Here is a 25,255-nt window from a genome sequence, read left to right as displayed (position 1 = left end):
CACTCCTGGGTCATGAGGTGCCTGCAATGGTGTGTGGCCGGTGGGCAGGACTTCCAAGCCTCCCTGTGCTCATTGGCCTGGATGTGGCCCTGGCTGGGCTCCGTCCTCGGAATTCCTCTGCGAGTTGGAGACTTGCTTTCTTTCTTTCTTTTTTTCTTTTTTTGTAACGGAGTCTCGCTCTGTTGCCCAGGCCAGAGTGCACTGGTGCGATCTCAGCTCACTGCAGCCTCCACTTCCTGAGTTCAAGCAGTTCTCTTGCCTCAGCCTCCCAGGTAGCTGGGATTATAGGCACCCACCACCATGCCGACTAATTTCTGTAATTTTAGTAGAGACAAGGTTTTTCCACGCTGGCCAGGCTGGTCTCGAACTTCTGACCTCAGGTGATCCGCCCGTCTCGGCCTCCCACAGTGGTGGGATGACAGGTGTGAGCCACCACGCCCGGCTGAGACTTGCTTCCTGCAGGTTCCATGAGATCTGCAGTGGTAGCTGCCTCCAGCCTTGGTGCTGACAGTCTCCGTTCCTTCTCCAGGTCTCGCTAGGGGTCTTTCAGTTTCATGACTCTCTTCACAGAAGAGTTTCACGTGTGCTGATTTTCCGGCTGTTTCCTGCGTAATTGGTGTCTGCTGTTTATCAATGGCCTCCTTCCATTTCCTTTAGGCTTTGTTTGTTCTTTTTCCGGCTCCTTGAGGGAAAAACTTTGATTATGGACATTTGAACTTTCTTTTCTAAACAAGCATCTGAAGTTGAAATTTTCCCTGTAAAGCAAGGGTCCCCAGGCCCCTGGCCATGTACTGGCACCGGTCTGAGGCCTGAGAGGAACGGGGCGCACAGCAGGAGGCTGGTGGGGTGTGGTGAGCCAGCGTTCCCGCCTGAGCCCACCTCCTCTCAGATCAGCAGTGGCACGCGATGCTCAGAGGCGCACACCCTACTGTGAACTGTGTGAGAGAGGGATCTAGGTTGTGTGCTGCTTATGAGAATCTAATGCCTGATGATCTGAGGTGGAACCGTTTCCTCCCGAAACCATCCCCTTCCCCACTGCTATCCTGTGGAAAAATCATCTTTCATGAAACCAGTCCCTGGTACCACAATGGCTGGGGACCCTGCACTGGAGACCTGCTTCAGCAGCATCTTGCCAGTTTTGATATATTGGCTTTTCTGTATTGAGTCCAAAATGATTACGGATTTCTGTGATGATTTCCGCTGACCTCAGACCCATGGGCTATTTGTGGGAGTGTTACCTGCTCCGGGGTTGGGAAGGGTGCAAGGCCCCCGTGTACCTTCCTGTTACTGCCTTCCAGGTCGGTTCTCAGGGTTGAATTGTACTCCATGTGGTTTTAGCCCACAGCCCTGCCGCCAGCTCCTGGGGGCCGGGGAACATGCTAAAGCACAAAGTCGCCGTGCGCCTCTTTTATGCCTCACAAGTTCAAGGTCTCCTGTGTCTGTGTTAGTGTGTGCTGCATGCCTGGTCACATCCTACCTTTGGGACGCAGGGGCTTGGCGGGTCCTGTGGTAAATGGCAAGCATCCCGGGGGATTCTGCAGAACAGGACGTGGGAGTGCCGGTCTCTCTCCCACGTCTCCAGACTCTTCTCCTGCCTGTGCTGTGGCTGCACCTGCCTCCCTGCAATTCCTCCAGCATTGGGCTAGAGAGGCCCAGGAGCTTGAGCGCCACTTGTGCCACGTGACTGTGGATGGCGGTCGGTTGTGGGGTCTGATGTGTGGTGACTGTGGATGGCGGTCGGTTGTGGGGTCTGATATGTGGTGACTGTGGATGGCGGTTGGTTGTGGGGTCTGATGTCTGGTGACTGTGGATGGTGGACGGTCGTGGGACGGTCGTGGGGGTCTGACATGTGGTGATTGTGGATGGCAGTCGGTCACGGGGGTCTGATGTGTGGTGGCTGCAGGTGGAGTCCTAGGTGTGTCTGTAGCTGCTTTGTGTCCCCGGCCCCTCAGCTCCCCTTTCCCAAGCTCCCCGGGGGCTCCCCGGGCTTCCTCCCGCCATCGGGCTTGGCTTCAGGTCCACGTGTCCTGGTTGGAAGAAATAAGTGCCCAGCTCTGGCCAGGGTGGGCCACATTTGTGACTCATGCCCTCTCCTCTGCCGGCAGGTCTCTACCTTGACGGACCTCCAGCCATACATGCGACAGTTCGTGTCTCACCTACAGGAGACCAGCCCGCTGAGAGACGCCGTCGTCATTGAGCAGGTCTGGGCACTGCCCCCAGGGTTGGGCATGGACCCCAGCAGCGAGTCCTCACCTGGAGCATCACTGGGCTCATCACCAGACAGACTGTTGGCCCTGGGGGGCGTTCGGGGGAATGAGCTATGGTGGGGTCATGAGGAGCTGTGTGCCTTGGCGGAATCTAAGCTGGGCCAGGCTGTGACAGCTGCTGCATTCAGGCACCTGCTCACGTTTGACCACTTGGTCTCTCTCCAACCCCGCAGTGGCTTTATTCATGATTTGCTAAACGTCTTCTCTGGCAATTTTGATCTTAAGGCCAAAGGAAAGGTGTCCCCCTCCTTTAGGAGGGCAGGCCATATTTGAGCTGCATCCCACTGAGCTGGCCCCTCAGTGCTGGGTGTGAGGCCAAGGGAAATGTGTCCCCCTTCTTAGAAGGACAGGCTGTGTTTGAGCTACATCCCGCCAAGCTGGCCCCTCAGTGCTGGGTGTGGGTCCTTGGCCCCCAGAGTGGGGGTGGGGGTGGCGTGGGCTCCTGGGACCCAGACCCAGTGCCCGGCAGCTGGGCAGCAACTTCTGGATCACGTGTGCCATCTGGGCCACGGTGGGCTGTGTGGGTCTGAGCCCAGCTGGACACTCAGGTGGCCCAGAGGGGATGTTCTGTGTCACACACTCTGCCTAAGCCCCTGTGTGTCTGCAGGGACTCGGCCCGGCCAGCCCACGATGGCCCTGCATTCCAGCCCAGCCCATGCTTCATCACGAATACTGACCCCAGAAGGGACGGAGGGTCTTGGCCATGTGGTCCTGCCTATCTCGGTACCCACTGGCTCACTCTCGTGTGTCTCTCTTCTGCTTTCCCAGAGCTCCTCCCTGAATGAGGCCAGCAGTGGCCTCTTCGACGTCTTCCTACGCTTCGTGTGCCACCACGCTGTGCGCATCGGGGGCAAGTGAGTCGGGTGGCTGGGTGCCATTGCCCAGCGGGTGGTGGGCGGACTGGCAGGGCTTCTGCTCACCTCTCCCCTGCCCCTTCCCCACTGCCCTTCTCCCCGGGGCCACCAGGGTCTCCTTTTCTGGTCCCCCACCTCTCCGGCTCCTGGGCTGCAGGCACCCGAGGCCCTGGGAACATGGCCCGGCTCGCAGCTGCTGGAGCAGAGCAGATGCTACGCGAGGCCTGGAAATGGCAAGCGGGGCGTGGACTTGCTCCTTTGTGGAGGACGAGGGGTGTGGGGTGTGTCTGGGCCAGGGGTGCGGCCGAGCGTTTGAGCCTGCAGCTTGTCAGCTCCAAGTTACTACTGACGCTAGACACCCGGCTGTCACACGCTGTATCTCTCTCTCCAGATACAAGAGGATTTTATCCGATTCTCATTCCCGTCCCTGTCGCGTGACCCCCGCAAGGGCACGGGCTCTTCTCTCTGTGGCTAGATTTCCCATCTGGCAAGTGGGGGGTTGACCATGTAGTTTGCTCCTCTTGGGGGCTCTGTGCTGGCCATGGGGCAGGCGGCCTGGGAGAGCTCAAACTCCTGACCTCAGGTGATCCACCCACCTTGGCCTCCCGAAGTGCTGGGATTACAGGCGTGAGCCACCACGCCTGGCCGGAAAGCCTCTTTTTAAGGTGACCACCTACAGCACTTCCCGAAAATAACAGGTCTTGTTTTTGCAATAGGCTGCAAGTGTCTCTTAGCAACAGGAGTGGGCATCCTATGGGCTCTGGGGATGGCTGAGGGTCGTGTGGCAGCCATGCCTTCTGCATGCACCTTCAGGTTCCAAGGGGCTACTCTGCTCTCACTGTTTGTCTGAAAACGCACCCTTGGTGTCCTCATTGGTTTGGAGAGTTTCTGCGTCTCGTTGGTCGTGGTGAAACCAGGGGCAAGGCTGTATCAGTTGGCACACAGCTGCTACATGTAGGGGCTGTGAACCTTTCACCGTGGATAAATTCCCTGAAAAGAGAGGAGTCCAGTTAAGCATTCCTTCCGGGTCAAGTGTCTGGTTCTGTGAATAAACTCGAAGATTTAAGAAACCTTAATGAAAGAAAGCCTTGATGATTGAGAACAAGGATGTGGTCACAGCTGTGGCTGGATCTGCTTTAAGCCGGCCCAGTTCACAGTGAGAGTGGGCAGCGGGGACTGTGTGCTCAGACGTCTCGTCTGGTGTGTTTCTGAGGTGTTTGCCGGCTGAATGGTAGACGTGTCGTTGGTGTGTGGAGGTGGTGTGTATGAGGGTCTGTGTCTGGTGGTTCTGTGTGAGTGTACACATGTCCACACATGCCCCGCCCATCTCTCACCTATGTCTTCCCGCCCCAGGTCCTACGTCCAGTGCCAGGGGATCCCGCAGGGCTCCATCCTGTCCACGCTGCTCTGCAGCCTGTGCTACGGCGACATGGAGAACAAGCTGTTTGCAGGGATACGGCGGGACGGGTGAGGCCTCCTCTTCCCCAGGGGGTCTTGGGTGGGGGTTGATTTGCTTTTGACGCGTTCAGTATTAATATTCCTGGTGCTCTGGATACCGTGACTGCTCTGTCTTGAGGAACCAGTCAAGGTTGCAGCCCCTCCTTGGTGTGAAGCTGCACAGGAGGGGTTGCACAGCCCGAGGACTGCAGGCTCCACGTGGACTCTGTCCAGCGGCCGTGTCTGGAGGCCTCAGGGCTCAGCAGGCAGGAGGGCCACTGCCCTGCATGATGCACATGTGAATTCAACACCGAGGAAGCACACCAGCTTCCATCACATCCACCCGGGTTCCTTTAGGATCCTCGGGGACACAGGCTGGTGCAGCCTGAGGCTCCGTATCTCCCAGCAGGCCCTCAACAGGTGGCCTGTACTGGGCGCCCCTTTAGCCCATTGCCCATCCCACTTGCATGGGGTCTACACCCAAGGACGTCACACGCCTAAATATTGTGCCAACCTAATGTGGTTCAACTCAGCTGGCTTTTGTTGACAGCAGTTAATTTTTTTTTTTAATACTTTAAGTTCTAGGATACATGTGCACAACATGCAGGTTTGTTACATATGTACACATGTGCCATGTTGGTGTGCTGCATCCATCAACTCATCATTTACGTTAGGTATTTCTCTTAATGCTATCCCTCCCCCCTCCCCCCACCCCACGACGGGCCCCGGTGTGTGATGTTCCCCAACCTGTGTCCAAGTGTTCTCATTGTTCAATTCCCGCCTGTGAGTGAGAATGTGCAGTGTTTGGTTTTCTTTCCTTGGAATAGTTTGCTGAGAATGATGGTTTCCAGCTTCATCCATGTCCCTGCAAAGGACATGAACTCAATTCTTTTTTATGGCTGCATAGTATTCCATGGTATATATGTGCCACATTTTCTTAATCCAGTCTATCACTGATGGACATTTGGGTTGGTTCCAAGTCCTTGCTATTGTGAATAGTGCCGCAATAAACATACATGTGCATGTGTCTTTATAGCAGCATGATTTATAACCCTTTGGGTATATATCCAGTAATGTGATGGCTGGTCAAATGGTATTTCTAGTTCTAGATCCTTGAGGAATCGCCACACTGTCTTCCACAACGGTTGAACTACTTTACACTCCCACCAACAGTGTAGAGTGTTCTGGTGCTGGAGAGGATGTGGACAGCAGTTACTTTTTTAATGAAAATAGTATCATTGAACAAGCAGTTAGTGAAGGATGCATCAGGAAGCCTGCAGGCCATACGGCCATTTCTCTCGAAGTCTCCGGGTTTTTCCTGTGCGTCTTTTGAAACTCCAGCTCCTTTTATAGCATGTACAGCGGATCAAGGTTCTTTTTCATTAAGGTTCAAGTTCTAGATTGAAATACGTTCATGTAACAGCAACAAAAATTTCTTGTACACACAGCTTGCTCTGGGACTTGGAGGGAAGTGTCCTTGAGCTGGTGGCACCCTGGTCAGCCCTCTGGGACAGGACGCCTCTGGTACATGATCACGGGGCGCCGGGCTTGGGCCTGAGGGTCGCACAGTGCCCCGTCCCCGCTTCCTGGGGACAGGATCTGGGTCTCGGATGATGCTGAAAACCACAGCTGCCCTGCTGGTAAAGGGCACCACGTGGCTCAGAAGGGGCAAGGTTCCCGGCCCAGCATTCTTACCATCTTCAGTTATTTTTCCCTAAGAGTCTGCGAATTGGGCCCGCACCTGGCGGCCTTTGTTCACCTTCAGCTGGTGCGGAATTGCACAGGCCGGTGCTGAGCACTGAGTGCTTGTAATGAATGAGGAATTGCTCTGGCAGTTAACTGCAGAGAGCACGTCTGTTGGAAAGAAATTTAAGTTTTTGATGTAACCGCTTTGGAGAATGTTACTTTATTTTTGCCTGTGTAAATTGTTTGACATTCAGTCCCTCGTAGACAGATACTACGTAAAAAGGGTAAAGTTAACCTTGCCTGTGTATTTTACTTTATTTCAGGCTGCTCCTGCGTTTGGTGGATGATTTCTTGTTGGTGACACCTCACCTCACCCACGCGAAAGCCTTCCTCAGGTGAGGCCTGTGCCATGTGTCTGTGGAGACCTCCACGGCCTGTGGGCTTTGCAGAGTTGAGCCCTCCATGTCCTGCCCCTGGCACCGCAGCGTTGTCTCTGCTGAATCCTCTCTCTCTGCCGGTGCTGGATCCGCAAGAGCAGAGGCGCTTGGTCGTGCACCCAGGCCTGGGGGCACAGGGGCACCTTCGGGAGAGAGTGGGTCCCGCGGAGATGCACCCAGGTTACGCACATGGTGAGTGCAGGCGGTATCCCGGCTCCTGCCACTCTTTGGAAAGTCTTCAAGTGTGGCGGCTCCTGCGGCCCCAGTGAGACCCCCCGGAGCTGTGCACAGGGCCTGCGGCACCGAGATGGCAGCCTCCTCCCCAGGGTGCACCCGAGCCTGCGGAGAGCAGGAGCTGCCGAGTGAGCTGGCCCACAGCGCTCGCTGCAGTTGCGTTCCCGCGTGGGGTTGTTTGGGATTGGCGGGAGAATTTGGATGCGCTGAGTGGTGCTGTCTTGAACCACGGAGATGGCGAGGAGTGGATCTCAGAGTTGATTTTTGTGGCTCAAACTAAAATCAGGCACAGGGAACCTGGTTTCAGCGCAGGGGATTGTCGAACGTGGTCCCCCTCAAGGGCGCCCCACAGAGCTTGCTTTAAAGTGCGATTTGACAAGGGACGAGAAACCTTGAAAGCTGTAAACGGAACCCTCAGAAAATGTGGCCGCCGGGGGTGGTTTCGGGTGCTTTGCTGGGCTGTGTTTGTGAAAACCCATTCGAACCGCCCTCCAAGTTCACCCTCCAGGGCCGCCCAGGCTCGGGGCCTGTCCCGCGTTCCCCTTAGTGCTGCAGCCCAGAGCACAGCAGGCCTCGCGTGTTTAAATCACAGCAGGCCGCGCCCATTTAAAATCACAGCGGGCCACACCCATTTAAAAATCACAGCAGGCCACGCCCATTTAAAAATCACAGCAGGCCGCGCCCATTTAAAAATCACAGCAGGCCGCGCCCATTTAAATCCACTCAGATTCACTCAGGACCAACCCAGGTCCCAGGCAACTGAGGGCTCAGGAGTCCTGAGGCTGCTGAGGGGACGGAGCCGGTGGGGAACGCTGCTTCTGTGTGGCAAGTTCCTTTGGGTGCTGGCCTGGGAGGTGGCTCAGAGTATACGCTGGGGTCCCCCTGGGGACAGAACTCTCTCAGGAGATGAGTCGGCAGCCACATCACGGGAAGGGGCGGCCGTGGGGAGCTGGGAATGCACCAGGGGGGCTGAACAGCCGGCTGAGGTCCCAGGGCCAGGCCGCAGGAAGGACAGGGGGATGCCCGGGGCCAGAGCAGAGGCCGCAGCAAGGGCAGGGGGACGCCCGGGGCCAGAGCAGAGGCCGCAGGAAGGGAACAGGGACGCCCGGGGCCGGGGGCAGAGGCCACTGGGCACAGGTGGATGCCTGGGCCAGAGCAGAGGCTGCTGGGCACAGGGGATCTCCCTGAGCTGGGTGGGCAGGCTCATGACCCGCTGAGGGAACCTCCTTGACGTCCGGTGAGGGAACCTCCTTGATGTGAAGCTGATGGTTGGTGTTACCCTGCTCAGAGCCCAGCTGGGTCCCATGCCTGAGTGTGAACTCAGATCCCTCCCCTGCGTCTGAAGCACAGCAGATGCCTTCAGGGCCTCTAGGAGAAAACAGGCAAAGTCATTGAGCAATGTCTTAAAAGAAGAGTGGTGGTGTGAGAATTTCTTGTCCGGATTTTAGTCTACCCCAGACCACAGATGAATCTTTGTAACGGGATCATGGTCTTGCCATGGGGACACATGAGATGGACCATCACAGAGGCCACTGGGGCTGCACCTCCCGTCTGAGTCCTGGCTGTCCCAGGTCCAGGCCAGGTTCCTGCCCGCTCACCTACCTGTCCTTCCCAGGAGACAGGGCAAGCACCGTGAAGTCTGGAGCAGGGCTGGGTCCAGGCTCTTCAGAGCTGCTGCCAGGCCCAGCACCCCTCTCCAGATCACCACTTCTCCGGGGTTTTCCAAAGCATTTAACAAGGGTGTCAGGGCACTTCCTGGGTGATGGCCCCGCATCTTGGGGCTGACATTGCGCCTCTGCCTTAGGACCCTGGTCCGAGGTGTCCCTGAGTATGGCTGCGTGGTGAACTTGCGGAAGACAGTGGTGAACTTCCCTGTGGAAGACGAGGCCGTGGGTGGCGCAGCTTTTGTCCAGCTGCCGGCGCACGGCCTGTTCCCCTGGTGCGGACTGCTGCTGGACACCCGGACCCTGGAGGTGCAGAGTGACTACTCCAGGTGAGCGCACCTGGCCGGAAGCGGAGCCTGTGCCCAGCCGGGACAGGTGGTGCTGCAGGGCCGTCCGTCTGCCCCTGCTTCCGTGTGGGGCAGGCGACTGCCAATCCCAAAGGGTCAGAGGCCACCGGGTGCCCCTCGTCCCATCCAGGGCTGAGCAGAAATGCGTCTTTCTGTGGGAGTGAGGGTGTCACAAGGGGGGAGGTTTTCTGTGCTATTTTTGTAAAAGGAAATTGTGCACCAGACCTGGAAACACTGAGGTGTCCTCAGAGAGCAATCTGGATCCAAACCCGAGACGCCCAGGCCCTGCTGGGCGTGAGTCTCTCCAGACCTGAAACCCCGCCGGGGTTCTGCTGGGTGTGAGTCTCTCCGACCCTGAGACACTGGGGCCCTGCTGGGCGTGAGTCTCTCCACTGTGGGGCCCACACTCCGAGGCTCATCCACAGTCTACATGATGCCATGAGTTCATGATCACGTGTGACCCATCGGGGGACAGGGCTGTGGTGTGTGGGGGTCTCTACAACATTCTGGGGTCTCATTTCCCCCGAGCCTGAGAGCTCATGGCCCCACCTCAGGCTCAGACACAGATGGATTGAAGATGGACACAGATGCAGAAATCTGTGCTGTTTCTTTTATGAGTAAAATGTATCACCATTCCAGGCAGGGTGAGGTGGCTCACACCTGTAATCCCAGCATTTTGGGAGGCCGAGATGGGTGGATCACTTGAGGCCAGGAGTTTGAGACAAACCTAGCCAACATAGTGAAACTCCGTTTCTACTTAAAAAGTACCAAAATTAGCCTGGCGTGGTGGCGCACGCCTGTAGTCTCAGCTATGCGAGAGGCTGAGGCAGGAGAATCATTGAGAATCAGGAGAGCTTGCAGTGAGCTGAGACCACACCACTGCACTCCAGCCTGGGCAACAGAGTGAGACTTCATCATAAAAAAAAGCAAAAAGTATCAGCATTCCAAAACCATGGTAGACAGGTGCTTTTTATTCTGTCCTTCAATAATATTCACTGGTGCTGTGCTAGAGGCCGGAACTGGGGGTGCTTTCCTCTAAAAGGCACAGCTTTATGGGAAGAGAAATATGGGATTTTTAAATCCCTTATTGGATGATTGTTAAACCAGTGGTTTAAACTGGGGTCCTGTCATTCTGAGTTGAACAGTCTGGATCTGGACTTTGCCTCTTTCCAGAATGCTCCCTGGGGTTTGCTTAATGGGGGAGCGGCAGGTGCGGACACCCTCGTGATGGGGGAGTGGCAGGTGTAGATGCCCTTGTGCATGGTGCCCAGCACGTCCCTGCTGCAGCTCCCTCCCCACCAGGACACCAGTCCCCTGTGCTCCCCACAGTCCCTGCTTCCCTCTCCCAGCCTCACCTGATCCTGGCCTCTGCTGGCTTTGTCTGGGTGATTTGCAGATTTGCTGGGCTCCCAGCACCTCCTTGCCTCTCCCTAGGCACCTCTGCAGCACTGGCCATACCAGTCAGCCGTGAACCGTCCACTGCTTATTTTGCTCCCCATGAAATGTATTTTTTAGGACAGGCACCCCTGGTTCTAGCCTGTGGCCCAGGATCAGTGAATGTTACTGGAGGACAAAGCAGACAGACATACGAATCAGGAAAATGGGTTCTCTCTGAACACATTGCAAAGCCACAAAGGCTAGTGTAGGGTGGGTGGGCATCAGGTCATCAGATGTGGGTTCAATGCCAGAATATTCTGTGCTCCCAAAGGCCACTGGGTCAGAGTGCCTGCTTGCAGAGGTGGTTGTAAAAGCTCAGCAGTGGAGGCAGTGGTTCGCCGCACTCGGGGTGAACACACGTCCTCTGTGTCTGAAGCATACAACAAAGGCTTGAAGGGCATCTGGGAGAAGAAAACAGGCAAAATGATTAAGAAAAGTGAAAAAGGAAGAGGGGTAAGATGGGAATTTTCTTGTCCAGATTTTAGTCTCCCAAACCACAGCTCAGATGGCAGAATGTGGTGAGAACTGATGGACAGTACAATAGAACAAAACGGAAGCCCTCTCTCTCAGAAACGTGTGTTAAATGTGGCATGTGTCACAGCTGACGGAAAAGAGAGTGTGTGTTTAATCATTTTTCTGAGAAAACTGACTGGAAGCAAATAAGTTGTGTCTTTATAACGTATACCAGAGCAGATTCTAGGTGGAAGAGGAATGACATGCAAACAGCAGCAGCAACAGAAACAAAACAGGAGACTCAAAAGGAAGGGAGGCGAACGGTCCCTGATTTGGTGTTGGGGAAGGACACGCAGGGAGGTGGATGAAACCAGTGAGGCAACAGGTATTGCTTTCCCTGCAGAGGAACTCAGCTTGCCTGAGCCACAGTGAAAATGGCTGTTCCCTGGAGCATTTGTGCACACGATTTATTTAAGGCGCCCTGTGAGGTCCTACACATTCATCCTCTCACTTTGTTCTCCTAACCACCTGAGAGGTAGATGAAGAAAGCCTCCAGGGGGGCACCCAGCTGGCAAGGGGCTTGTGCGATTGCAGCCTGGCCTCCTGCTCTGGGGCCCTTGCTGTGCCTGAGGACCTCACACAGGTCAGACCCACAGGCTCGGGGCGAGCCGGAGCCCAAGGTTGTGCTGGGGACAGCTGTGAAGGAAGAAACGGACATCTGATGCACACTTGGGAAGGTTCTACCAGCAGCATCAAAGAAAGGCGTGTGAAACTGACAGCGAGACCCGTCCTTTATGCTGGCTCCTTTTCTGGGCTTTCCAAGAGCCAGCATCAGGGTGAGGCAAGTTGGAAAGACTTTTCTGGAAAGCAGCTTGTTTGCATGGAAGTCCTTACAATGTCCTGTGTTTTCCCAGTAATTCCACTTCTGAAGTGACCAGACGTTATCACGGGTCTTATTTACCATTTCCAGTGCTCCAGGTCGGGGGACTTGCCACAGCCAGTCACTGACCCGCCCAAATCCAGGGCTAAGCAGATACTGTGTATCACAAAACTTACTCTGCCATTAGACATGCTTTCAAAGAATTTTTGAAGAATGTTTAATGGCACAAAGCATTTATTTCAATGTAGCAGTGTTCAAAGCTGGATGTAGAACACACCCCAGGGAGCCCGGTGTGGATGTCACGTGTGTTCGTCTTTGGACACGGATGTACACGGGCAGTGAGTGGTGGCAAGGCCCTGGAGGACGTCGGTGGGATGCCTGCATCCTGCCCCTCTGGAGATACCCTGTGTGTGCCACGTGTACTCACTGGAGCCCTGTGTAGCTGGCGCCACCTGGCTCTTCCATCCATGAGATTCAAACACAGTGAGATTCCCCATGCCTGACTCAGTGTTCTCCCACAAAGAAGCTGAGTCACGTCCGTGTCCACTCGAGGGACGCCCGGGAGTCAGGGCTCCACAGTTTATTATGTGTTTTTGGCCTGAGTTATGTGCAGATTTCATCAGGGCAGGTGATGAGTGCACACACACACGGCCATGCAAGGCTTGGATACACTCAACATCACTAGCCACGTCCTGGTGGAGTGTGGTCATGCAGGGTCCGGATGGTGTGTAGCGTTTTGAGTCCACGGAGAGAGCACCCAACTCCCTCAGGCTGCAGCGCGTGCCCCAGGCAGGACAAGGAAGCAGGAGGAAGGCAAGAGGCTCTTTGGAGCAAGCTTTGCAGGAGGGGGCTGGGTGTAGGGCAGGCACCCGTGTCTGACGTCCCCCCTGTGTCTCAGCTACGCCCGGACCTCCATCAGAGCCAGTCTTACCTTCAACCGCGGCTTCAAGGCTGGGAGGAACATGCGTCGCAAACTCTTTGGGGTCTTGCGGCTGAAGTGTCACAGCCTGTTTCTGGATTTGCAGGTGAGCAGGCTGACGGTCAGCACAAGAGTTCAGAGTTCGGGAGACGTGTGTTACTGTGTGTGCACGCATGTGTGTGTGTGTGTGCCTGCAAGGCTGACGGTGACTGGCTGCACATAAGAGTGCACATGTGCACAGATGCATGTGAGCCATACGTGTGTGTACATGAAGGCATGGCCGTGTGTGCACAGGTGTGCAAGGGCACAGGTATGAATGTGCACATGCAAATGCATACCTGACGTGCATGTGTGTTCGTGTGCATTCGTGTGGGATTCATGTGAGGTGCATGCTTGTGGGTGTGCGGTGTGAGTAGCATGTGCGCACATAACCTGTATCGAGGGCCCCTCATGTTCACCCCACTAGGTCCTCAGCACCAGCACCCGTCCTTACAGGGTGAGATGGGGTGGACCCCCACAGGAGAAGGGGAGTGGACGCGGATGCCCAGATGGGACAATGCCCTCAGGACTGCAACTTCAGAGCCTCAGCCCACCGGGGCCTGGGACCCTGTCTCACCCTGTAAGGAGGGGCGCTGGTGCTGAGGACCTATCAGGGTGAACATGAGGGGCCCTCGATATAGGTTATATGCACACATGCTACTCACACTGCACACCTACATGCATGCACCTCACGTGAATGCCGCATGACTGCACACGAATACACATGCATGTCAGGTATACATTTGCGTGTGCACATTCATACTTGTGCCCTTGCACACCTGTGCACACACTGCCATGCTTTCACTCCCCCTCTCCTGTGGGCGTCTGCGTCCCCCCCAATCTCTCCTGTGGGCATCCGCGTCCACTTCCTCTCCTGGTGCCTTCCCTTCTTGGCCAAGCCTCAGGGGCAGGCAGACGACACGGAGTCCTGACTCCCCCAGGGTGGTTCACAGCTGCTGGGTGAGGGTCAGGCCGGATTTCACTGGGGAGAGGGATGGTTTCTTGTCAAAATGCTCTTCTTTCTTGTTTCATCTGAATGGATGATAAAGTAAAAAGTAAAAACTTAAAATCCCAGAGAGGTTTCTGCCGTTTCTCACTCTTTCCTGGCGATTCTAGGTGAACAGCCTCCAGACGGTGTGCACCAACATCTACAAGATCCTCCTGCTGCAGGCCTACAGGTGAGCCGCCACCAAGGGGGCGCAGGCCCAGCCTCCAGGGACCTGCCGTGCTCTGCTTGCCTCTGACCGGGGGCTACACCTGGGTTTTAGGGGCAAGGAGTGTCTTACATTTTCAATGGTGCTGCTGCCTCTGCACTGTTCTGTGTTCCCGTGGCTCTGTGCAAAGCGTCTGTTCTCCGTCTCTGGGTAGTGCTAGGAGCCAATGTGGCCCCACGTGTCCCCGCTGTGCCTGTGCACTGACTGTGGGACCTCATGGAGGCCAACCCAGGGCAGGAGGGGCATGGGGTAAAGAGATGTTTATGGGGAGTCTTAGCAGAGGAGGCCGGGAAGGTGTCTGAACAGTAGGTGGGAGATCAGACACCGGGAGGATTTGGGGTCTCAGAGAGCAAAGAGGGCCGAGGTGGGTGCAGATGAGGGTCGCTGGCCCCACCCCCGGGAAGGTGCCGCAGAGCTGTGGCTCCCCACACAGCCCGGCTGGCACCTGTGCTCTGGGCATGGCTGTGCTCCTGCAACATTCCCTGTCATGGCTGGTCAGGGGGCCCCCCTGTCAAGAATCAACAACTTTATCACTGAAGAAAGGGCCAATCTGTGGAGGCCACAGGGCCAGCTTCTGCCTGGCGTCAGGGCAGGTGGTGGCACAAACCTCTGGGCTGTACCAAAGGGTAGTCGGGCACCACAGGCCCGGGCCTCCACCTGAGCAGGCCTCCTGAGCCACTGGGAGCCGAGTGCCAGGAGGCCGAAGCCGTCGCCCCTTGAAGGCTGAGAATGAGTGTGAGAATTTGTGTTACCCAGGGCCGAGGCTGCGCGAGTTACCGTGCACGCTTGATGTGAAATGAGGTTGTCTATCATGGGAACCCAGCAAGGGTTCACGGGAGAGATTTTCCGTTACAAGGTCACCCCATGAAGGTGGTTTTTAACCCGAGTGCTTGTGCCTTCGTGCTCTGGCAGGGAGGGCAGAGCCGCAGCTGCGTGTTACCGCCTTTGTGCTGGCTCCAGAGGCTTGGGACCAGGCTCTCTGTTCCAGGGTGCATCCGGCTCAGGCCGCCCTCCTCTCTGTCTTCTCTCTGCCTCGAGTCTTCCCTCGTTGGCATCTCCCTGACGTGTGCCTGGGCCCTCATGCAAGCCGCTTGACTCCTTTCTGGAAACCCTTGGAGTGTGCTGGAGACAGGCACCTCTGAGGACGGGAGGTGTCTGACACCGTGGTCGACCCCAGGGTCCAGCTGGCATGCTTGGGGCCTCCTTAGGCCATGATGAGGTCAGAAGAGTTTTCCCAGGCATGGGCCACGTGGCCTGCCACCTGCTCCTCCTGTATTCAGCTCAGCCTTGTCCTCATTTCCCCACCAGGGTCCCTGGCTCCAAGGAGCTCCCGTAGAGGGCCTGGGCTCGGGCAAGGTGGCTGAGTTTTCCCACCCATGTGGGGGCCCTTGGGTAGTCACTTGATTGGGTAGCCCTGAGGAGGCAGAGGTGCGATGAGCCACAGGCCATTTCCAGACACGGAGCCAGGCACGTGGAAGGCCCAGGAACTCCCTTCCCTCAAGGCAGGAGTGGGAGAACGGAGAGCTGGGCCCCGATTTCACAGCAGCCAGGCTGTAGCAGGCGAGGCTGTGGTCATCTGTGTGGCACTGGGGGCGAGACCTGACTCCATTCCGCCGGGGCTCAGCCTTCCCGCCCCTGCTGGCCACGCCTCCACATGGGCGGGGGGCGGATGCCCTCACCTCTAGCAGGTGGCTTTTTCTCCCTTTGGAAGAGGGCCCTTCACCCATGCTAGGTATTTCCCTGCTGGGTCAGGAGTGCGACCCTGTGGCAACCCCAGTACCTTAGGCATATTTGTTTATTTAAAAAACATTCTGGGCCTGGCTTCCCTCGTTGCTACATGGGGAGAAGACGTCCCACCTCAGCAGAGTTACTGAGAGGCTGAAACCCGAGTGCTGGCTTCACTGGTGTGGTCTCAGGTCATTCCAGAAGGGGGCTCCGGCAGTCGGTGAGACCAGGTACACAGGTGTCCTGATCACACACACATGTGGGCACATGTGCACCTGTGCTGTTTCGTGGTGGCCAGGTCCGTGCACACCTGCCCCAAAGTCCCAGGAAGCTGAGAGGCCAAAGAGGGAGGCTGACAGGGCTGGCGCGGTGGCTCACACCTGTAGTCCCAGCACTTTGGGAGGCCGCGGTGAGAGGATCGCTTGAGCCCAGGAGTTTAAGGTGAGCCTGGGCAATGTAGTAGGACCTCATCTCTATGAAAAATAAAAACAAAAATTAGCTGAGTGTGGTGGAGTGTGCCTGTAGTTCCAGTACTTGGGAGGCTGAAGTGGGAGGATGGCTTGAGCCCAGGAGGTGGAGGTTGCAGTGAGCTGAGATCACCCCACTGTACTGCAGCCTGGGTGACAGAGTGAGACCCCATCTCAGCAGCAGAAAAGACTGACAAATGCAGTTTCTTGGAAAGAAACATTTAGTAGGGACTTCACCTACACACAGAAGCCAAGTCGGTGTCTCAGTGGCAGTGAGATGAGACGATGGGTCCCCGCACCATCGCCTCAGACCCAGGGTTTATGCACCACAGGGGTGGGGTGGCTCAGAAGGGATGCGCAGGACGTTGATACACGATGACATCAAGGTTGTTTGACGAAGGGCGGGATTTACGGTAAGTACCTTCTGGTACACAAGGAACAATGGATAAACTGGAAACCTTACAGGGCTTCCCAGAACAGGAGCTAATCAGAAGCCAGCATGGCAGGTTAGCATCCAGGATGGAGCCGCTTCAGCCTCCACATGTGTGTGCGTTCATACAGACGGTGCACAGAAACGTGCAGTGTACCTGTGCACACACACAGACACGCAAGTACTTGCACACACAAGCACACACACACAGACATGCATGCATGCATCCGTGTGCGTGCACCTGTGCCCACGAGGAAACCCATGCACGTGCCTTCATGCATGCACACACACACCGGCGGGCCCGTGCCACACCGGTGAGCACCGTCTAATTAGGAGGCCGTTCCTCTGATGATGTCCACCATCCCCTCAGGTTCCACGCGTGTGTGCTGCAGCTCCCATTTCATCAGCAAGTTTGGAAGAACCCCACGTTTTTCCTGCGTGTCATCTCTGACACGGCCTCCCTCTGCTACTCCATCCTGAAAGCCAAGAACACAGGTATGCACAGGTGCCTGGCCTCAGTGGTAGCAGTGCCTGCCTGCTGGTGTTAGTATGTCAGGAGACTGAGTGAATCCGGGCTTAGGACATTCTCACCCTTTTTCGCATGGGGAAGTAGTTTAACCCGACCACTGGCAGGCCCGTCTGCCCGCCCTTCCGTGGGGTGAGCAGAGCACCCGATGGAAGGGACAGGAGCTGCCTGGGAACTGCCGTCCTCCCCACCTTGCTCTGCCTGGGGAAGTGCCGGGAGGGCTGGTCTCTCCTGCTTGCCCCATGGTGGGATTCGGGGGGCCTGGCCTCTCCTGTTTGCCCTGTGGTGGGATTGGGCTGTCTCCTGTCCATGGCACTTAGGGCCCCTGTGCAAACCCAGGCCAAGGGCTTAGGAGGAGGCTGGGCCCAGGCCACCCCACCCCTCTCAGGAGCAGAGGCTGTGCGTCCCCACCACAGAGCCCCGGGCTGTCCTCTGCTCCGCGGTCACCATCCTCTGCCTCTGGACACTTCACCCAGCGTCAGGGAGGTTTCTGATCCATCTGAAATTCAAGCCACGTCGAACCTGCCGTCCTGAGCTTCAGAGCTTCTACTTTCTGTTATTTCTGTGTTGTGGAAATTTCACTTGGAGAAGCTGAAGGAAACATTTCAGTAGTGACTCCTGCAGTGCTTGGGTCGGGGCAGCTGGAGATGGAGCCGCCCTGCAGACCGTCGGGCGTGCGCAGCTTTCCGGTGTCTCCTGGGAGGGGAGCTGGGCTGGGCCTGTGGAATCCTCAGCCTCTGTTTGTCCCCCAGGGATGTCACTGGGGGCCAAGGGCGCCACCGGCCCTCTGCCCTCCGAGGCCGTGCAGTGGCTGTGCCACCAAGCCTTCCTGCTCAAGCTGACTCAACACCGCGTCACCTACGTGCCACTCCTGGGGTCACTCAGGACAGGCAAGTGTGGATGGCGGCCAATGCGGGCCCACCTGCCCAGACACCATCCTCGAACGCCCTTTGCAGGGCAAGCAGCCTCAGATGCTGCTAAAATGCATATGCCCCGGGCCTGGCCTTGGGGCTGGAGCCATGCTGGCAGCCCTGTGTGATTAAATGCCCGTGTCCCCAGGCCATGGAGCCTGGCAGGGTCCACGACTTCCTGAACCCCTGCCTCCCATCTCAGGGCGGATGGCTCCCCACCCTTGGGAACCTTCTGACCCCTGACCTGTGTCCTCTCACAGCCTCTGCCCTGGCTGCTGCCCTGATACCCCCATGGGGTCCTGAGCTCCTGAGGTCTTTCTTTAAGTTCTCTCCCCGCCCTGCCGCTCCAGCATCACCGGGCTGCCTGTCTGCTCGCCCTGGTGGAGGGGTGTCTGTCCCTTCCCTGAGGTTCCCACCACCCAAGGCCACGAGGTGCAGGCCCTGCCTGCCTGGCCGCCCACATGTACCAGGAAGGCTGGAGGATGGCCCCTCTGGCCTCTTCTGGAACAGAGTCTGATTTTGGCCCCGCAGCCCAGACGCAGCTGAGTCGGAAGCTCCCGGGGACGACGCTGGCTGCCCTGGAGGCCGCAGCTAACCCGGCACTGCCCTCAGACTTCAAGACCATCCTGGACTGATGGCCACCCGCCCACAGCCGGGCTGAGAGTGGACACCAGCAGCCCTGTCACGCCGAGCTCTACATCCCAGGGAGGGAGGGGCGGCCCACACCCAGGCCCGCACCGCTGGGAGTCTGAGGCCTGAGTGAGTGTCTGGCCAAGGCCTGCATGTCCGGCTGAAGGCTGAGTGTCCAGCACACCTGCCGTCCTCACTTCCCCACAGGCTGGCACTAGGCTCCACCCCAGGGCCAGCTCCTCCTCACCAGGAGCCTGGCTTCCACTCCCCACACGGGATCCGTCCTTCCCCAGACTTGCCGTTCGCCACCTCTCACCGTGACCTCCTTTGCCCTCCACCCCCACCGTGCCGGTAGAGACCCTGAGAAGGAGCCTGGGAGCTCTGGGAATTTGGAGTGACCAAAGGTGTGCCCTGTTCACGGGCAAGAACACTGCACCTGGATGGGGGTCCCCGTGGGCCACAATGGGGGGCTGTGGGAGTAAAATACTCAATATATGCGTTTTTCAGTTTTGAAAAAAAGCCTCATGTTTGAATCCTAATGTGCACTGCATAGACTCCACTGTATGCGATTACAGAAGCGTATGAGTGAATGGCACGGTGGTCAGTGCAGGCCTGTGGCCTGGCTGGGCCCAGGAGGTTTCTGACGCTGTGAGGCAGGAGGGGAAGGAGGGTCGGGGATAGACAGTGGGAGCCCCACCCTGGAAGAGGGACAGTCAGTCCAGGCCCAAAGGATGACAGGGATGATGGGGACCCAGTTTGGGTGGCGATGATGGGGGGGCCTGGCTTGGGCGGAGGGGATAACAGAGGGCCTAGTTGGGGTGGCGGGGATGATAGGGGCCCAGCTTGGGTGGTGGGGATGATAGGGGGACCCGTCTGGGCGGTGGGGGTGATGGGGAAACCTGGCTGGGCCCCCTCTTCCTCTGCCTCCCACCTGCAGCGGTGGATCTGGACGTGCTTCCCTGGTGCACATCCTCCGGGCCATCAGCATTCATGGAAGTGGGGGGCAGGAGCATGACACCATCCTGTATAAAATCCAGGATTCCTCCTCCTGAGCCCCCCAACTCAGGTTGAAAGTCACGTTTCCCCTCTGGCCATTCTCTTCAGAGTGGACCAGGCGATTCTGATCTCCGAAGGGTGGGTAGGGTGGGGCAGTAGACACAGGAGTCTTCAAGGTGGAGCTGGTGATGGTGGCCCATCCTCTTATCTTATCTCCCAGTCTCGTCTCTCATCCTCTTATCTCCCAGTCTCATCCAGACTTATCTCCCAGGGCGGGCGCCAGGCACGCAGTGGAGCTGGACTCACGTCCTTCAGCAGACAGAAGGAACTGGAAGGACTGCAGAGAACGGGAGGGGCAACTCAGAGGGACACAATCTTGGGGTGAAGAAACAGCCCCTCCTTGGAAGTTGGCTTGGGCCACATGACACCAAGGGCCCGGCGTGAGCGACTCCGGAGCCTTCCAGCAGGTCCCTGGTGGGGCCTTATGGTATGGCCAGGTCCTACTGAGTGCGCCTCGGACAGGGCTTCTGGTGTGAGTGCAGCCCAGACGTGCCTGGTGTCGAGGTGGGGGCTTATGGCTGCTGGATATGGCCTCATTTATTGCTGCTGCTTCGGAGAGTGTCCGAGTGACCGAGCCTAATGTGTTTATGGTGGGCCCAAGTCCACAGACTGTGTCGTAAATGCACACTGGTGCCTGGAGCCCTCGTATAGGAACTGTGACAAGGAGGGGCCCTCGGCAGCCGGCCTGGGGGTGCCTTTGCCCTGCAAACCGGAAGGGAGTGGAGTGGCCCCAGGTGCCGTGGGCAGACGACCTCAGTGGGAGGTTGGACAGAACAGGGTGGGGACTCCTGGGAGCAGAGGCCGCTGCTCAGGCACACCTAGGTTTGAATCACAGACCAACAGATCGGGCCATTGTTCAGTTACCCATTTTCTACAAAGCTCCAGAATCCTGTTTCTTCAGGTGCTTTTTGTTGAAATTTTACTCAGAATTACTTATATTTTTTGCTAAAGTATTAGACCCTTGAAAAAGGTATTTGCTTTGACATGGCTTAACTCACTAAGCACCTACTTTTTGATTTGTCTCTTTTTACTTATTGATGATTATTATTAGAGATAGAGTCTACTTTGTCACCCAGGTTGTAGTGCAGTGGCACAATCATGGCTCGCTGTAGCCACACACCCCCAGGCTCAAGTGATCCTTCCGCCTCAGCTCCCTAAAGTGCTGGGATGACAGGTGTGAGCCACTGCCCTTGCCCGGCACTTTGAAAAACCACTATTGTAAGGTCAGGCATGGTGGCTCACACCTGCCATCCCAGTAGTTTGGGAAGCCGAAGCAGAAGGATTGTCTGAGGCCAGGAGTTTGAGACCAGCATGGATAACATAGAGAGACCCCATCTCTACAACAAATACAAAACGTTAGCCAGGCATGGTGTCCAGCATCTGTAGTCCCAGCTGCTCGGGAGGCCAAGTGGGAGGATCGCTTGAGCCTGGAAGGTCGTGGCTGCAGTGAGCTGTGATTGTACCATTGCACTCCAGCCTGGGTGACAGAGTGAGACCCTGTCTCAAAAAAAAAGGAGAAGAGGAGGTAGAAAAGGAAGAAGGAGAAAAGGAAGAAGGAGAGGAGGAGGAGGAGGAAGAAAGAAAAGGAGAAGAAGATGGAGGTGCTGGGTAGACTGTCAAACCTCAGGGCAAAATGAAAATAATGAAGTTGGCCGGGCGCGGTGGCTCAAGCCTGTAATCCCAGCACTTTGGGAGGCCGAGACGGGTGGATCACGAGGTCAGGAGATCGAGACCATCCTGGCTAACACGGTGAAACCCCGTCTCTACTAAAAATACAAAAACTAGCCGGGCGAGGTGGCGGGCGCCTGTAGTCCCAGCTACTCCGGAGGCTGAGGCAGGAGAATGGCGTAAACCCGGGAGGTGGAGCTTGCAGTGAGCTGAGATCCGGCCACTGCGCTCCAGTCCGGGCGACAGAGCGAGACTCCGCCTCAAAAAAAAAAAAAAAAAAAAAAGAATGAAGTTTTAAAAGGAAAGAAAGACCCCAGCTCTGCTGACTTCCCTAGGCCTGAACTTCATCTCAAGCAGCTTCCTTCCACAGACGAGCGTGTATGGAGCAAGTGAGTTCCAAGCAGAAAGGGAAGAGAAGCAGGCAAGGATGGAGGCTGTGGGTGATGCCATCCAGTACCCCTGAAAGGGAGTGGTTATTTTCCTGCATCAGCCCCACGCTCCTGCCGGTCCTGCACCTGCTGTAACCCTCGATGTGGATTGGTGCCAGGTGCTCACCTGGGAAGGGGGCTTGCCAATCCTTGGTGGGTTTCAGAGGTCCCAGGCGTTTGTGGTAGGCAGAATTACAGCCCCTCCCCAAAGCTGCCCACGTCCTTCTCCTGGGACCTGTGAATGTGTCACCTGTAGGGCAGAGGCTGGTGGAGGCTGCAGGTGGAGTCACGGCTACCAGTCAGCCAGTCTTAAGGTCATCCTGGATTATCTGGTGTGCCTGATGTGACCACAAGGGTCTCTAGAAGAGAGGGAGGCAGGGAAGAGTCAGAGAGGGGACGTGAGAAAGACCACTGACCACTACTGGCTTTGAGATGGAGGAAGGGGCCCCCAGCCAAGGAATGGGGGTAGCTGCTCCATGCTGGAAAAGCAAGCAATCCGCCCCCATCCTGAGGGCACACAGCCCTGCCCACGCCTCGATTTCAGGCCAGTGGGACGCATTTCAGCTTTCCGGCCTCCAGAGCTATAAGATAATTTGTTTGTGTGAGGCCACTAAGCTGCAGTGATTTGTTATAGCAGCACATGGAATACCAGTATAGGGAAATGAACACAGGGACTGTTCTCAGAATGAGACTCCCGGCCCACCCTGGGAATCTGTGGGACAGCTCAGGTGGACTTGCTGCTGAGAGGGAGAGAGAAACAGAGTGGGGCTTCCAGCCTCCCTGCGTACTGGTCACCTGGCGTCATGATGAGATGTGCATGCTGGGACAGCAGAGCTCCTGTGCCCGTCCAGCTCCAATGGCCAAGGCTGCTGGCGGGTCCTCGCACTGATGGGCAGGGATGGAGCCTCTTCACCCTGGATCCAGCTTTGACCACGGCCCCTGGCAAGGGCAGGTCCCCCAGGTTTGTGGAGCCTGGTGCTGGACATTCTGCTGTGGCCTGCAGGAGGGTTGGACAGGTCTCTAAGGTGCCATCTGGATGCAAAGGTTCCATGCTCCCGTTTCTGCTGCCCCAGAGAGCGAGCATCACAATAGGCCTGGGCCTCACCTCAGCCTCATGCAGGCATGAAAGGACCGAGTCTTGCAGGAGGGGGACTGGCTGGCTTTCTCCTCTCTGACACGGCACAAAGCCCTGGGCTCACCACCTGGAGTTGTGTGTCCCCAGCCCCCCGTGTGGACGGGAGACTCATGCTCCCTGGCCATGGCAGTGGGATCCTCTCTGTCAGGTCCCAGTCCCACCCTTGGTGGAAGGGGCTGCTTCCCTTGGAGCCGAGTGGGTGAGTCCTGGGGCAGCTCCAGTGCTGGCTGTACCCTCCATGACCTCCCGCCTCACTTCTCCTTCTGCTCTTAGTCCTTCACACGTCCTCCCCTGGTTCTTGGTGACCTCAGACTCTCCCCTGCGGATGAGCCCCATCAGGCTTTTGAAAACTGGACCCTGAATCTTGTTTTCCCATCAGGTGCTCCGACTTCTCCGTGCCTGGCAAAGCAGCCCTGGGTTCACCCTCTGCCAGGAACCAGCTCACGGGACAGCCTGTCCTCATGTGACCACCACAGTCATGGGAGCTGTGTCCATCTCTGGGGTCGGCTAACCTCATCTGCAGCTGGCTTTATTTCCAGTTCAACATGGCTGCCCCTGGAAGGGGCAGCCCCTGTAGCTACAGATCCTGTATTCCAACCACTTCCAGTCAGGTGATAGGAGCATTTTGTTCCTGTCCCGACACTAGCCAGTCTGAGAGACCCGCCCCTGGAATGTTTTTCCCAAAAGAGTGGAGGACAAGTTGAAGGAGCTGAGTGTGGGGCGTGGCCACGCAGGGTCAGCCCGTCCAGTTCTGCTCTCACCGCCTGGCCCTTGTCCCCGCTCCCTGGATGGTGCTCGGGTACCTCCGCAGCCCATGAGGCCTCAACCCCTGGCCCTGAACGACCCTGGTAATGTGATGGGACAGACGCACCTCTGCCACCCTTTGGGGCATCCATCTGTCCACCCATCGTCACCTAGTGGGCCACCTCTGTCCCTCCTCCTTTCTACCCATTTTTATCCATGGCCGCATCAGGCACATGGGTGGAGTGGCATTTTCTGGCTGCCCACCTAAGCATGTCCCAACCCCACAGCCGGGGGACCTGCCCACCTAAGCGTGTCCTGAACCCACCCATGGGGCGGGGGGGAGCTGCCCACCCAAGCACATCCTGAGTCCACGTTGGGGGGAACTGCCCACCTAAGCGTGTCCTGAGCCCATGGGGCAGGGGGAAGCTGACCACCCAAGCACGTCCTGAGCCCACAGCAGGGGGACCTACCCACCTAAGCATGTACTGAACCAACAGCGGTGGGGAGGGGGAAGCTACCCACCTAAGTGTGTGCTAAGCCCACGGGGCAGGGCGGGGCAGGAGGGAGCAACCCACCTAAGCGTGTCCTGAGCCCACAGCGGGGAGGGAGGGGGGGAGCTGCCCACCTAAGCATGTCCTGAGCCCACGGGGCAGGGCGTGGGGGGGAGCTGCCCACCCAAGCATGTCCTGAGCCCACGTCGGGGGGAGCTGCCCACATAAGTGTGTCCTAAGCCCACGGCAGGGGATGCTGCTGCTTCCAGCTCCCCCTATACAGAGTGCTGGGCAGAGCCCCAGCCCTCGTTAGGATGTGCTACACCCAAAAGTCTGATCCAGGATGGGAGCAGGGGGCACCTGCTTACATCCTGGTTATTTTCTAAGTATGGTATTGATGCAAAATGTGAGCTCAGCTAAGTCTGAGTGGCTTGTCAGCACCCTGCTGCCAACAGCTGCTGGTTTTTCTTGTCCGGGTCAACGAAGGACTTGCAGCCTCTATGGTGGGTGGGGGAAGGTGTCCCAAGAGCTGCCTTTGGGGACACATGCCCCTTGGCAGTGTTGGCTTCTGAGCAGGTTACTCCACCTTCTGCATGTGTGAGTTGTTGACACTATGGAACACAGCTGTTGCTTTGGCTTCTGGAGGCTTTCCTTTGGGGAACCACCCCCTCTCCACCCCACCCTCCAGGCTCTGTGATCACTCTTCCCTGCAATTTGATGTCTAGACTCTGAAGGGGGAGCATCTCACCCAGATCATGAACCAAAAGGATTTTGGAATGGTCACGGAGACGCCCTACTTAAAAAAGCTGAACAGTGCGGGCAGAGTCCCATGGATCCTATGAACTCCTGGGTCCAGTAGGGCCTGAAGCCCACCCTGGACTTGGCCGGTTCTGAGAGCTGATGAAGGACATTCGGTTTGAGTTTGTTTGTGTCAGTTACAACGGAAAAGGCTGACTAGTACACCCAAGGCATGGAGTTGCGGCAAGATTGTGAGGTTGAAGTGGGGGATGTCAGACTGTCCTCTGCAGCAGCCCCATCTCACAGTGGACTGACTCCCTTTGTGACATGTTCGTCCTCACATACCCCGGCCTCACCACGGGTGTGGGGAGCATCACAACAGCAGGACGGAGGGACGCAGTGCAGCTCCCCCCGCTGTGGGCTCAGGATGTGCTTAGG

The 25,255-nt window shown here is 57.0% G+C and overlaps 1 protein-coding gene across 1 annotated transcript in view; it reads left to right on the top strand.

Moving 5' to 3' along the window:
- Positions 1-19,076, top strand: part of TERT (telomerase reverse transcriptase) — a 35,788-nt gene extending 16,712 nt beyond the window's left edge. The window contains exons 7-16 of the mRNA XM_010371459.2: positions 2,106-2,201; positions 3,036-3,121; positions 4,475-4,588; positions 6,568-6,639; positions 8,720-8,908; positions 12,595-12,721; positions 13,771-13,832; positions 16,861-16,985; positions 17,769-17,906; positions 18,459-19,076. Coding sequence (XP_010369761.1) covers positions 2,106-2,201; positions 3,036-3,121; positions 4,475-4,588; positions 6,568-6,639; positions 8,720-8,908; positions 12,595-12,721; positions 13,771-13,832; positions 16,861-16,985; positions 17,769-17,906; positions 18,459-18,562 — 1,113 coding nt within the window. The 3' untranslated portion in view covers positions 18,563-19,076. The remainder of the gene's footprint in view (positions 1-2,105; positions 2,202-3,035; positions 3,122-4,474; positions 4,589-6,567; positions 6,640-8,719; positions 8,909-12,594; positions 12,722-13,770; positions 13,833-16,860; positions 16,986-17,768; positions 17,907-18,458) is intronic.
- Positions 19,077-25,255: the final 6,179 nt, after the last annotated feature.

This window comes from Rhinopithecus roxellana, chromosome 3, assembly GCF_007565055.1.
Source record: "Rhinopithecus roxellana isolate Shanxi Qingling chromosome 3, ASM756505v1, whole genome shotgun sequence".
Lineage (NCBI taxonomy): Eukaryota > Metazoa > Chordata > Mammalia > Primates > Cercopithecidae > Rhinopithecus > Rhinopithecus roxellana.
This window is presented reverse-complemented; position numbering and strand designations above follow the sequence as displayed.